The sequence below is a fragment of the Notolepis coatsorum genome, assembly GCF_963971535.1.
Source record: "Notolepis coatsorum genome assembly, chromosome: 1".
NCBI classification, from domain to species: Eukaryota; Metazoa; Chordata; class Actinopteri; order Aulopiformes; family Paralepididae; genus Notolepis; species Notolepis coatsorum.
The window spans coordinates 232365265-232380584 of record NC_140165.1 but is presented as its reverse complement, the minus strand read 5'-3'; the positions used below and the strand labels follow the sequence as shown (position 1 = coordinate 232380584).

The 15320-nt window shown below is 45.2% G+C and overlaps 1 protein-coding gene across 2 annotated transcripts in view; it reads right to left on the bottom strand.

Moving 5' to 3' along the window:
* The window catches only part of gdpd5b (glycerophosphodiester phosphodiesterase domain containing 5b), a 167248-nt gene that overhangs the window by 33423 nt on the left and 118505 nt on the right, over positions 1–15320 (bottom strand). For both annotated transcript variants that reach the window (XR_014620488.1, XM_084328922.1), the window contains exons 4-8: positions 8784–8877; positions 6808–6867; positions 5461–5559; positions 4676–4769; positions 753–898 (exon numbers count right to left, since the gene is read on the bottom strand). Coding sequence is in view for 1 of the 2 variants with exons in the window: in XM_084328922.1 (XP_084185048.1) it covers positions 753–898; positions 4676–4769; positions 5461–5559; positions 6808–6867; positions 8784–8877 (493 nt within the window). In the remaining variant the exon portion in view is untranslated. The remainder of the gene's footprint in view (positions 1–752; positions 899–4675; positions 4770–5460; positions 5560–6807; positions 6868–8783; positions 8878–15320) is intronic.

Below are 15320 nucleotides of genomic sequence, written 5' to 3'. Positions count from 1 at the left end.
CTCTGCGGTGGTAGGCGAGTGCATTCTCCACTGCGCTACCCAGCCGCCCCTCAATATATGTTTTATCTTGCAAGAAAAGGGTATAAAGAATCGCAGTAACTACAAAATTACTGGATAGTCAAAGAACTTTAAAGGCATTTTTCTCAGTTTCACTGTTTGCATAGTTACTGCAGTGCTGGTTAGCTTCTGCAGGGCAGTACAGTGGACGGGGTTGCCGCGCAGATCGCTGTGGCGCGCAAGAATGTCGCTCCCACCATGTTTCATCAAAATCTGTCGAGCGGTTTTGCGAGATGCCACCCGAGACAATCTTCTCTAGACCCTCCTCCGACCTCGCCAGCATGGGGGACACAACACAAATCAATCACATAAAATCTCCAGTTGATTCATACCAGGTTGCTAAAGTGCCCCCCCCCCCCCCCCCCCCCCCCCCCCACACTCTCTCTCTTTAAGCCTGGCAAGGCTGTGAATAATCTAGCAGTCTGTCTCTTCCTGCTTGCTCTCTGCCATACATCAGGCATTGACTGCCTACAGCAAGCCTATCCCCGCCTGGGCTATTTTCAGCTTGAGGTCTGCAGGGTCATTAATATACTAGAATAGCCCCGGGTAGGAGAAATGAACAGAAACCAAAGAAAGCGAGAAGCGTACAGTAGAGGAGCTAGCGCTGCCCTCTGTGAAGGTAACATCGAGATCACTCAACGTATAGATTAAAAATCCTCACGTTCGAATTGGACGACGGAGGTCAGGTGACTCACCATGGGGGCTCCTTGGTGGCCGATGACTTCGGGGCGTGGCTTGAGGTCGCTGGGGTCCATGATGCAGGGGGAGGTGATGGAGAGGGGGGCCATGTAGAGACCCAGCAACACGCTCAGGTACAGCAGCAACACCCCCACCTGGAACTCTGGGGAGGAAAGACACGCTTTTTAAAATACTGAAGCTTTGCCCTTATTTATCAATAATATTGATGGATTATGTGAATGGGGGAGTTCAGAAACAGTGATAGATTAGATGCAAATGTTTGGCATCCAACCAGAGTGCAAATGTAACAGTAAAGTGCAATAGTAATATACAATGTACAGGTGTATACTACAAATAAATATCACAATAATCAGAAGGACTTTTTTTCTATACCGATATATCACGTTACATGATTAGGTATATATGAAGAAAAAAATGTAATCATAGTGGACTTCATGGTAATGATAAATGTGAAATAGCATTAAACTGAAACTGAAATGTTCAGAACTATTACATTTAACAAGCAAATTGAATCATGGTTCCGTTCCCTTTGGGGCGTGCGGTGCCAGTGGGTGGGACCCTGCCTGGGAACTCCTACTGACGTCTTACAGCAAATTAAGACATTGTTTGACTTTGTACTGTACTGACGAGGACCAATTTAGTGTTTTTGCTAGGTCTCTCAATCAACACTGGAAATCTAATATAACGGGCTGTGAGCGTGACGTGCCAACTTGTTGTCACTGTGTTTACAGTACACCGTCTGTTTCCCAAACAGGCAAAACTCCCAAACAGGCAAACAGGCATAGCCATAGCTGTGTGTATCACTCAACGTCTGTGGTGAAGGATGTTTTAGGCGCACACACCCACACACACCCACAAGTATTGGTTTCAAGGTCAGCCTCAGGGGCCAGCAGGTTGAATGCTTCAGTACAACTCTTATTACCGGCAGGCAACTGAAAGCCTTCACCAAGGTAGCTCAGCCCACATACACACACGCGCCCGTATACTGTAGGTGCTTGTAGCAGAGATGCTGAACTGAAGAGGAATAATGACCAAGAGACGTATTCATCGCAAGCTTCTATTGCCCAACACAATGCTAACAATGCAGACAAACATCTCTTTGTCGGGGCATCCGCTACAATAGCAATGGCCTTGTATACAGTCACGACAAAGACGCTGCTTGTGTAAGGTAATGTAAAGAAAGATACTGTTTCTTAGTAAGGGCTGTCGCTTTTATTTTTTTTCCTTTTCCACTTTTTCTCCCCATTTTTCTATTTTTCTCCCATCCCAATTTCGTATTATCCAATTCTTCCCTCCCCTGTCTTGAACGTTGCTAGACTATGCCTCCCACAGGTCGTTGTAGTGAGGACAGAAGCCTTGCATCACGTGTCCCCTCCGGTACACGAGGAGGCAGCCTGTCGCATCTTTTCACCGCAGCAGCTCGAACTCTCAGTGGCGAGGAGTAACGCGTGGGAGGCTCACGCTGCCCCCGCTACTTCCTGCTTCCGTCGCACCGGCGTCACCAAACCGACCTGTAGGAGTCGCTGTCCACAACGTCAAATCCCCAACCACCGGCTTTCCCACCCTCTACACTTGCCAATTGTGTTAGTACGACCGGCCAGCCGGTAGCAACGCCGAGAGCTGGGCTCGAACCCAGCGTCTCCTACGTTAGAGGCGAGCGCCTTGCCCACTGCGCCAATCAGCCGCTTCGCTTTTCAAATCGAAGTTCCAACTTTCGTTTGAACCTGGTGAAATATTAAAAGCTTGAACTGCAATGATATGAGTGAAATCAAAATTGGGAGCATTGGAGAAGATAACGCTTAGCCCCACTAACAATTTTGTTATCTGCTTTCCAGAGTCCCAGAATCACAGTTAAAGTAGTGTGCCTTGTATTCCAACAGATGGCGATCTCGCGCTGCCTGGCTTCTGCCGAGGCAATGTTAAGTGAGAGAGAGATGAAAAGTGGAAGAAATTAGCCAAGCCAATCCGCGCTGCTGAACTGAGCATCTCAACACCTACACAGTAAAGTACATTATTAGTATCCGTTGAGCCTCGTTGCTCTTTCCAACGACAACTAGTGGCCGTAAACCAGAGCAGTCTTGAACTTTCTCCAGTCAGCTAACGCCATCCGTTATTGGGAGATGCAGACATAATTAACCCTCACGACCACACTCTCTGTCTTGTTGGGATTTGTTTTGCTTGTGGAGGAAGCTCATGTCATATTCCCTCCAACGTGAAGACAGAAGTGAGTAAATTGTGACGTTAAACAAGGAAGTGAGTTCCAAGTTTGATATAATTCAAACAAATTCCCTATCACTTTTAATTAGTTTGAGCTCGTTCTTGGGGTCCTTTGTCAGGCAATCACAATGTTCCCTGGCTTGTGCAAGTATGTTGACAAGAGACATTATGCCCCTTGGCTGACTATTCTAGAAAGGCAGCTCTACAGAGATAATATGCCACTTGACTGACTATTCTAAAAAGGCAGCTCTACAGAGATAATATTCCCCTTGGCTGACCACTCAAAAAGGCAGCTCTACAGAGATACTATTCCCCTTGGCTGACCACTCAAAAAGGCAGCTCTTCAGAGATAATATTCCCCTTGGCTGACTATTCTAGAAAGGCAGATAATATTCCCTTTTAGTCTAGAAAGGCAGATGTATACAGAGATACAATATCCCCCTTGGCTGACTACTGTAAAAGGCAGCTCTACAGAGATATTATTCAGCTTGGCTGACTACTGTAAAAGGCAGCTCTACAGAGATATTATTCTCCTTGGCTGACTACTGTAAAAGGCAGCTCTAGAGAGATAATATTCTGCTTGGCTGACAAAGGCAGCTCTACAGAGATAATATTCCCCTTGGCTGACTACTCTAAAAGGCAGCTCTAAAGATATAATATTCCCCTTTAGTCCAGAAAGGCAGATATACAGAGATACAATATTCCCCTGGGCTGACAGCTATAATATTCCTATAATATTACAGAGATAATATTCCTTTTCAGTCTAGAAAGGCAGATATACAGAGATACGATTCCCTTTTAGTTTAGAAAGGCAGATAATATACATACATAATAATCCCCTTTATTCTAAAAAGGCAGATATAAAGAGATACAATATTCGCTAAAATAATGTGTGAAGATGGTGATTGGCTACCACTCAAAGATATTTGCATATTCAACACCCCCTTCTGGTTACTTACCCACTTACTGTACCGCTCACAACTAATACAACCTTCTCACAACATTACCAGCTCGCTAGATATCAGGATTACGGAGGAAGAGGTTCTAGCTTTAAAGCTGAGCCCGCTAGGACCTCACAAAGCCAGTGATGTCGGCCGTATCTCTGCGTCCTTGTTAATGTTTTACAGCCTGTAACCACAAACCAATACGAGGAAGCAGCGACATGGCCCAGCGGGTGCAAAGAAAACGCATTGGAATTTAGACAACTTGAGGAATTCATAGGTACCCGCCATTTTATACTAGCTTATCGCCACGGGGATGGAATTGCGCCATAAAGCACGTAGTACATGGCGTTTCTTTTTACCATGGTGAAAAAACATACAATGTTTTTTTTTTCTTTACATATTCCCCATTATTTGCATGTGGCTGAGTATACACGGTCCTCCTTCCAAGTGATTGGAAATCTTACACAAAGTGCTTTTAAGTGGAGAACAGCTCTACTACAGTGGCAACTGTAGGTGTCCTGGCTTTTAACACATGACATGGGCCCATAGGAATGTTCACTATCTCAGACACCCTGGAGGTCCTAGCCTCTCTGTGTACATGCTGTTGATCATTTACCACCCTCCTGGTGTGTGTGTGTGTGTGTGTGTGTGTGTGTGTGTGTGTGTGTGTGTGTGTGTGTGTGTGTGTGTGTGTGTGTATGTTTGTGTGAGTGTGTGTGTGTGTACGTGTTTAGGTACCTACTTTGGGTAGGACTTACTTGTTTTCTCAGAGCGGGCGACCTGTCCAGCCACTATCCACGCCAGCGCTGTGACCGCGACAAGCGCCCCTATGTGGAGGAATGGGCCTGTAGCCTGGAGTAGAGAGAGAGAGACACCAGAGCTGTGATGTCACACCTGATAGCTAGCTTTGGAGAAATAATATGTTATCCGACTGCTATTTAACATGGCATAACATGGCATAACATACCTTAATATAACATGATGTGACATACCACAATGAGATGGACAGATGACAAAAGAAAGGGGAGAAAAAAATACACTTCTTTATTTTACCCTTTCGCGATAGGCCACTCCCATTGCTTTTAGCAAATTGGTGCGAACACATACATTGAAATAGAAAATAAGTGACGTTCCTTTTAATTAGGAGAAATCATTTTGAGAAATCATCTCAACGATGAGAACTTGTTCTGATGACAGGTCTGTAGGAGCATCAAAGCAGGTGATAAAAAAAAACAAGTGAAGAAGAAAAAGCCTTTATTTGCCCTCTGAAATATCCAGATATACGCTTGGTAAATCTGAAGACAAAGAAAACAACACTTGCTACTGTACTCTTGTACTGTAGTGTTTTTGCAGTGTGAATACAGCATTGGCAGACAGTCTACTGACCTGTAGCAATACATTATTGTAGTATGTTTGCAGTGTGAATACAGTCTATTGACCTGCAGTGGTATATTATTGTAGTATGTTTTCTGTGTGAATACAGTCTATTGACCTGCAGTGGTATTATTATAGTATGTTTGCTGTGTGAATGCAGTCTACTGACCTGTAATGATATGGGAACAACAGCCCATTCCTCCCCCCAGGTTTGATTGACAGATACGACTCCGATGATGGTGCTGAGCAGAGCAGCGGTCACCCCTATCTGTGTGTGGAGGGAGGGGAGGGGGTGAGAGACGGGCTGTCTCACACACACACACACACACACACACACACACACACACACACACACACACACACACACACACACACACACACACACACACACACACACACACACACACACACACACACACACACACACACACACACACACACACACACACACACACACACACACACACACACACACACACACACACACACACACACAGTAGGGCTGCACGATTTGGTGAAATAGTGTGATTGCGGTTATTGTGGACAATATTGCGATTTGCGATTGTGATTGCAATATAGTAAATATGAGTCATGAGTCTACTTGCTTGGTTATCTAGGTGAATGCAGAGATTACTGATACTTTTGAAATGTGAATTTCTCAACTCAAACATAAACTTAACAACATGCAATTTTTATATATCATTGTATATTATATATATTTTAATCACGTTACCCTTTTTGACCCCAACAGCCTCCAATAGTTACTTAGATTTCCTTTTGGATTAAACCAAGTTGTATGCCGAGATGAACGGTCTTTCCCAGCGGAACAAGTTACTTAACGTTAAACGGGTCGAGCTACGCACGCTTTGCTTGGCAACGTTGGATAGCAGTGTTGATAAGAAGCCGGAGCCGTCTGCCAACAAAGATGTTGTTTCATCAAATGTGTTCACAAAATGGATTACCATTCAAATGTTATTGAAGACTCCTGTGACTTCAGTAAGTACGTATGATTGCTTGCTCTTTAACAACTCTGATTTGGACATTTAATGCGAGAAGTCGCAGGCTTTCACTCGCATGCATTCAGCACACAGCCTTTTTTGCGGTTATATAATTGCACAGGCTGACATCGCGATTGCAATTGCGATTAGATTAATCATGCAGCACTACTATGCAGACCCAAACACAAGCACCAACACAGACACACACACCAACAAACAAACACACACTTGTGCACGTATCAACAGCGCTGACTCATTTTATACCCTGAGGAATGTCTCTGTTTGGTTATATAACAACATCCCAAGCCATGTCACTTACTGGGACGTTGGTAACCTCCCCAGGACACCATGATCTGAACACTGAGGTCAGGACAAGTTCAGTTGGTCAGTGTCACTGACCTACACACAGACACGCAGCAGACACACGCATACACACCAACGCGGTGCATACCGACGACCACCCACCACACACACTACACACACACACAGACAAACACTCTCACATTGGGTTGGATTACCTTGTGGAACCAGTGCAGGTTCAGCTGCTGCCCAGCTGCTACATGGCAAAGTGCTAAAATCTGAAAGACACACGACACATGGAGAGACGTGTACATCACACACACACACACACACACACACACACACACACACACACACACACACACACACACACACACACACACACACACACACACACACACACACACACACACACACACACACACACACACACACACACACACACACACACACACACACACACACACATCACACACATGGAGAGACGCGTACATGACACACACATGGAGACACGTACATGACACACACATGGAGACACATGCGCAATTTAGGAAAATAAATGGGTCAACACCTGCCTTCAAAATAACAACTTGCACACGTTAACATGGACCATTGGTGTTTGTCAGTTTGCTGCCACTATATCTCACCCTGAACCCCCCGGGGAGCTGCTGTTTGGCACCAGGGCTGGGAGGTATGCAGCCCAATATGAATGTAGACCATCGTGAATTCATGCAAAGATACGGATTTATACTATACCGTCATACACAATATATACATTGTAAAATAATATACATACTTACTGTAAAGAATATACTCAAAAACATGTATGCTTGCAGCAGTATTAAAAACATAAAGAAAATAGATTGTTTTGAATGAAATAGCACCATGAGCAATTGTATTAGAAGATAATGTAGTGATGTAGTCATTGTATTACAAGATAATGTAATAATAATAATAAACGCTATTTGTATAGCACCTTTCATATAGGAATTGCAGCCCAAAGTGCTTCACAGCAGTAAAATAGACGTAAAGTAACATATCATTTGTAATTTTATGTAATGTCATTTTATATAATTTACTATTTATTTGCTGTGAAGCACTATTTTACCCTTTTATGTAATTTGTACTGGACAACTAAATACCATCAAACACTGTTATACCGTAAACACTATTGTGATATGCTATTTTGGCCATATCCCCCAAGCCTTATGGGGCACACCATTATCAGCCTTCTCAGTGGATGTTTGAGAACAGACCGAGGTTTAGACTCGTTTATCAATTAAGTCAACATTTACATCAATAATGGACCTTCGATGGGTCATTTATCAATCCATCGTGGATCGAAATGTTGTCCGTTCACTAAAGAAATCCAAGTTATAGCTCAGTGTGTGGGTTCTACCTTCATGTTCTACACTTAACCCAGCTGTCCATCTGCAGAACATGTTCTACACTTACACTGTCCATCTGCAGAACATGTTCTACACTTACACTGTCCATCTGCAGAACATGTTCTACACTTACACTGTCCATCTGCAGAACATGTTCTACACTTAACCCAGCTGTCCATCTGCAGAACATGTTCTACACTTAACACAGCTGTCCATCTTCAGGGAATCTGCAGGTTTCAACAAGTTAAATGTAAGACTTTTTAATACCACTTAGAGCTAAATGTAATTTCACGACCACACTAACAAAAGAAAGAAACCACATAACGACACTGGCGGCTGCACTTGTGCGCCAATTTAAAGTGGGGTCGACAGTGGCTCAGGAGGTAGAGCGTTGTCTGGTAATTGGAAGGTTCCCGGTTCGATTCCCATTTATCCCAGGCCGTGTGTCGATGTGTCCTTGAGCAAGACACTTAACCCCTAACTATTCCCGATGAGCAGGTTGGCACCTTGCATGGTTGCCTCTGCCGTCGGTGTGTGAATGTGTGAGTGGATGTGGGGCATAAATTGTAAAGTGCTTTGGGTAAAAGCGCTATATAAATGCAGTCCATTTCAATTCTTGCCACGTTCCATACGAGCTCTCGCACCGAGCTCCCGGTCGCCCCACAGAAAACAACAACTTGAATACAAAAACATTTCATATATTTTATATTATTTCATCTCCTGACAGCCGGGCTTGAGAATTACAGTATGAATTGAATAAATGTTAAGACTTTTTTAATGCCCTGATTTCTCCCTGGCGGACTGACCGTTAGGAAGGCGATGTAGGTGAAGCCGGCGGCGGTGGTGGCCAGGATGGGCACGGTGCCGTCGCTCCACACCCCGGAGCGGTTGTACAGGAACCTGGAGGAGCAGGACGACACCACATTACCTCAGAGAAGCCGTCTGGCCGAAACCTTGTATCTCAAAAAAAAAAAATCAGGAATTAAGAAAAAAAATTGGGATTCCTACAGTAGGTTCGGGAAATTGAATACAGTGTACATTTTCAATTCAGGTCGGAACATGAAAGTGAACAAATGTGGATACAAGATTGTCACACAACAGCGACAATAGTTATATATCATAATATAATCATACTGGATTATCAGCATCATATCATAGCCAACAGCTGGTTAGGTAAAGGGTGATTAACAACAACAAGAAAAACTGTTTATCTTGCAAGGAATGGCGATGTGAATGTAACCTTGATACAGTATAAAAGCTGTAACAAGCTCACATCACAGAGGGAGTCTCGGTGAAACCAGGGGAAATCAGTTAGTTGGGCCAACTACTGCGGTTACAACCACGCCTGAACACAAGCCTCTTTCTAATTCTTCCACAGACACCTATCCAGTGCCCTTGAGCTTAACGCTTTATTGTTGCAATAAAGCCAAACACAGATGAATCCAACACAACAAAGACTGAGGCAGTAGCTCCAAAAGGAGCTTGGAGGCGGTTGCTAGGCCGCGGGACAGAATCGGGGCCAAGGAGATTATGTAATCGTTATGGTAACAAGTCAGGAGGCAAATTATTGATGAATGGTTGTTGCCTCATTAAGGGCACAGGAAGCAAGGAGAGGAACAAAGATAGCCCGCCTGCTGTTCCCTCGCTCGCCCCATTTCTGGCCAAGGCCGCATGTTTTCACTCTCCCTCTCTCTCTCTCCCCTCTCTCTCTCTCTCTCTCTCTCCCCCCTCTCTCTCTGACCCTCCATCTTTCTCTCCCCCTCCCTCCCCCCTCTCTCCCTCCCCATCCCTCTCTCCACCTGAGATGACATGGCATGCATATGGCCGAATCCGATATCTCACCACACCAATCAGTGATTGCGGTGGGCACAGCAGGGCCACAGCAGTGATGATTGTGGCCTCTTGTCAATACAACGGCATAAAGCCTGTAGGAGCCCATGCCCGCCACTGAGCCACAGGGACAGATACATACAGACTGGGCCTCTGGAGGGGGGTAGATATGGGGATGGGGGGGGGGGGGGGGGACGACGACAAATGCATCCTGGAACAAGTGCAGTAAGCAAGTTTCACTTAACGAGATCGCAACATATCTAGAAATAGGCACGATTACACTAGATAAAATCCCTTGCTCAGCTCGTCGGGTTTTTGCAGTGGAAAACGAGGAGAGGAGAAAAAACGGGGACATTGTAGAGAGAGAGAGATCGCTGACAGCAGGAGAAAAGGGGGAGGAGAGAGGAGGAGGTGAAAGATAGGGGTGGTGGGCGAGGCGGAGAGGAAAATGCCCTTGGGGGGACAAAGCAAATCATAGCATGTAATGTGTAAGACAAGGCTCCCCACGGTGTACACTCAAATGTCAAGGCTGTTCCTCTGTACTTATATTGAACCCTTGCAATAAAGAACCATACAGTATAACTCTGCTTGGATAATTTTCCTGGTCAGCCTGTGTATTTCCGGGTGTGAAGTTAAAGGGGCACTTCAAAAACAACGCTGGTTTATTCGACACATAATCCCACACGTATCCCAAGGCTCTGTTTTGCACATTAATTTAGTTTGACCGTTATTGAGAGTTAAGGAGTTTGAATATCTCCTCCTGTGATGTCATCAGAGGACACAGAATCCTTGTGCTGTGTTAATTACAGCTCAATTAAATGATGTAGATGAAAGAATAGAGATACGGATTGCAATTTTTTCATCTACATCATTTCATTGAGCTGTAATTAACACAACAAAGGGATTCACTGGTGGCCACATTCAAACTCATTAACAGTGAAGTTCTCCTTTAATCCTAATCCCTTAGGGGGGGGGGGGCATTACCCAACATGACTTTATGGTCTTTAAATCTTAATGTAAACAACGTTTACAATTTTACAATCATGCACGGTTTGAACACGGCGAATAAGAGACAAAAGACGATTCTTCAAGCAAGGTAACTTTGGGCACTGTTCTTGATTGTAGGGCTGACCTTTTTTTGGCAATCGAAGCTTCGGGCCGAGCTTCGATTTTAATTTTTGTATCTTATGTTGTGGGACTTGTACAGCACTTTGGTAAACTTTGTTGTTTTTAAATGTGCTCTATAAATAAAGTGGATTGGATTAATGAATTACGGTAAGTAGCCCCTTTCGTGACTGTGACGCAGCCAACACAGTGTGATTTAATTCAAGGTGGATCGCTGTTGTCGTTTGAACAACTTCAGATTTCATGGGAACTACCAATCCCCCAAATCAAGAATGTTTAAGATGAATGAAGTAAGATTTTGATTATTTGAAATATGGCCCGTGTAGACTAAACTATGCACAGAATTATGTCAGTCTACAAGGTCCGGATTCTACATGGTCTGGCAATGTAGACCTTGTAGATTCCACTACAGACCAATTATCAGTGAATGTTCATGCATTTTTAAGAAGGGCTACTTCCACAAAAAAACAAAGAACTCACCAAAACATCTCAGTAGCACCTTATCTAACTGTTCTATTTCATATATGGAGATTCATATTTATTTAAATGTATTGCATGCATTTCTACATTTTATTTCCAATTTTGTTTATTCATCCCAGTATCTTTCTTTCTTATGTGTGGAATTCTACAAGGCATTTACATTCACATTTACATTTAGTCATTTAGCTGACGCTTTTATCCAAAGCGACTTACAAGTTCTGTACGACAGGTCATCAGGAAGGATACAACTCTATCAGCTGAGTAACAATATTCATCAAAGTGTTGCGTGTTACAGTGTAGGTTAGTTTATTAGGACAAGTGCATGACAGTAAGGTTAGTTAGGGTTAGATTTTTTTTATTTTTTAAATTTTATTTCAGATAATGGTTGAAGAAGTGCGTCTTTAGTCGACGGCGAAAGATTGGATGGGATTCGGCTGTCCTAACTGGGGTGGGTAGTTCATTCCACCATTGTGGGGCAAGGACTGAGAATAGGCGTGTAGGTGGTGTATATGTGTTTGAGGATGATATCCTTCAAACAGGCAATAGTGATGATATAATTTGGGCAGTGCTGAGCTGGGTTACTTTCCTCCAGTGTATTTGTCCCCCGGCCCCACCCAATGGCCCCATGCACACACACACAGAAGTAAAAATAAAATAAAAATAAAAAAGTTAAAAAAAATGTTTTTTTGATTTTTTTTTTATTTTTTTTTTTTAACTTCGATTTTTTTTTAATGTTCGAAGCTTGTGCCATTGAACAAAGCTTCGAAGCTTCGAAGTATTTAAGACAGCCCTAATTGATTGATTGATTATTTTATTCTCGTGTCATGCACACAAGTGCCCAACCCTCACAGGTTTATAAGACACCAAAAATACTGTTGTGTAATGTGTTCCATTATTACATTACATTATCTAAACACGGATTACATAAATACAGATCACGGCACAGTTTTAGTCATCTAGTCTTCTCTCCCAAGCTCAAGTTGTTCATATTCATATTCTATATAATTTGTGTTGTTCACATTTTACGAGACTGTACTTTTTTTTTTTTTTTTTTTTTTTTTTTTTTTTTTACTTTGACCAGTCAGCTGGTTCTTTTAGCGTTTATCGCTTTTTCTGGTCAAGCATGACCGACAGAAACAGGTTGAATGGGATATAGATCGGGGAAAGACACTCTGAGAAAATACGGCGAGTCCGGGAGTCGAACTCGTGTACCCCAGATCCGTGACGCGCACGGTTGTCCCCGACGCCGAAATAGCGCCGAGATACGCGGTGAGCTACTGGAGCTCCCCTGACTGTGTACTTTTTATGGATTTTGTGGCGCTGGTCATGTCTGACCAGAGGAGCCAGAGGAGCCAGAGGGGCAGACCAGAGGAACAGACCAGAGGAGCAGACCAGAGGAGCAGAGCCAGAGGAGCAGAGCCAGAGGAGCAGAGCCAGAGGAGCAGAGCCAGAGGAGCAGACCAGAGGAGCAGAGCCAGAGGAGCAGAGCCAGAGGAGCAGACCAGAGGAGCAGAGCCAGAGGAGCAGACCAGAGGAGCAGAGCCAGAGGAGCAGAGCCAGAGGAGCAGAGCCAGAGGAGCAGACCAGAGGAGCCAGAGGAGCCGACCAGAGGAGCAGACCAGAGGAGCAGACCAGAGGAGCAGAGCCAGAGGAGCAGACCAGAGGAGCAGACCAGAGGAGCAGACCAGAGGAGCAGAGCCAGAGTAGCATACCAGAGGAGCAGACCAGAGGAGCAGACCAGAGGAGCAGAGCCAGAGGAGCAGACCAGAGGAGCAGAGCCAGAGGAGCAGACCAGAGGAGCAGACCAGAGGAGCAGACCAGAGGAGCCAGAGGAGCAGACGAGAGGAGCAGAGCAGAGGAGCAGAGCCAGAGAAGCAGAGCAGAGGAGCCAGAGGAGCAGACCAGAGCAGACCAGAGGAGCAGACCAGAGGAGCAGACCAGAGGAGCAGACCAGAGGAGCAGAGCAGAGGAGCAGACCAGAGGAGCAGACCAGAGGAGCCAGAGGAGCAGACCAGAGGAGCCAGAGGAGCAGACCAGAGGAGCAGACCAGAGGAGCCAGAGGAGCAGAGCAGAGGAGCAGACCAGAGGAGCCAGAGGAGCAGACCAGAGGAGCAGACCAGAGGAGCCAGAGGAGCAGACCAGAGGAGCAGACCAGAGGAGCCAGAGGAGCAGAGCAGAGGAGCAGACCAGAGGAGCCAGAGGAGCAGACCAGAGGAGCAGACCAGAGGAGCCAGAGGAGCAGAGCAGAGGAGCAGACCAGAGGAGCCAGAGGAGCAGACCAGAGGAGCAGACCAGAGGAGCCAGAGGAGCAGAGCAGAGGAGCAGACCAGAGGAGCCAGAGGAGCAGACCAGAGGAGCAGACCAGAGGAGCCAGAGGAGCAGAGCAGAGGAGCAGACCAGAGGAGCCAGAGGAGCAGACGAGAGGAGCCAGAGGAGCAGCAGACCAGAGGAGCAGACCAGAGGAGCAGACCAGAGGAGCAGACCAGAGGAGCAGACCAGAGGAGCAGACCAGAGGAGCCAGAGGAGCAGACCAGAGGAGCAGACCAGAGGAGCCGGCATGGGCGATTTTCTCTTGCTCAGCACAACTCTGATTTACGCTGAATAAATTCCCCACAGCGCAGCTGTAAAACCGACTTATATGGATGAAATAAGGAGTGCTAAAAAATATACGATTTAGATAAAAGCACTATATAAATGCACTGCATTTACCATTTAAATTACCCTGAAGAGTATCTGTGTAAGGGAAGCCTCTAAAGCCTCTGAAGCTGAATGTGTCACCAGGGCACAGCCGGAGAGGTGTTCGCTCCTCTCGTAGTCAAAGAGCCGACGTGCCGCGCCTCCACAATGGAACTCAGCGTAGGGAGATGCGATTGGCCCGCTTGCCACATTTCCACATTTCCCTGTTTACCTTACTATGCAAGAACAGTCCTAGTGTGGAGGAGAGATCAGCAAATAAGGTCCAACAATAGTATTTGATTGAAGATTGCAAGATGCCACAAAATGAATTGTGAGAGACGGCCCGGAACATTGGTTTGGACACTTTGGAATGCATGAAAGCATTTCATTTAAACTTTTAAAATATACGATGACCGTAATGTAAAACATCGGGCGCTCCTGCAGGACGTGGCGATTAGTTTACGATTAAAACACAGACGTGGTGCAGACGACCTACTGATGGGAGTCTAAAGCAGAGGTGGCAGGAATCTGAGGCGCTCCGATTGTCAATTTAAAAAGCCTTTATTCCAAACATGATATGCTTCTCCCAGGCGCTTCAATGTCTTCATCTGGGAGTAAGAAGAAGGGTTCAATTGTCGAGGCTCGTGTTTCCGCTTTCCCTGCCTGTCAGGAGTGACTGACTGGACCTGACAGTGTGATCAAACGTGTGACACCTGGACCACCACAGGCCTGGGTACAAGGAGGTAGTGACACACAGACACACAGACTGACACACAGACACACATAACACTGTGGTACAGGGAGATAAGATCAAATCAGCAGGGATATAAAAATAATTATAAAAGAAATGAATGAGCCTGTTCACATAAATCACTGCTCCACATTTTAATGGCCAGTGTTGACGTTCGGGTCCAAGTGATTGTTTATTGGAGTGATTTTTGTCAGGGCCATTTACCTCCATATGTTTTACAGATTTTGCAGCCACCCTTTCTGTCACCTTGCCGTCCTCTCTCATTCACAGTTTATATCGGTTATGTGTGTGAAGAATGCATGTGCAAGGATGCACGGCAAATTGTCCCCAGACGTCAATCAAAGCGGAAGGATTTCGATGTGGGATATTAATCGTCAGCGCCGGCTGTCCTGAAAATACTATCATGAATAATGGAAATCTGTTCAGACATCTGGATATGTGGCCCAGGAGGTAGAGCTCCTCCCGGCTGCGTGTGTCGAAG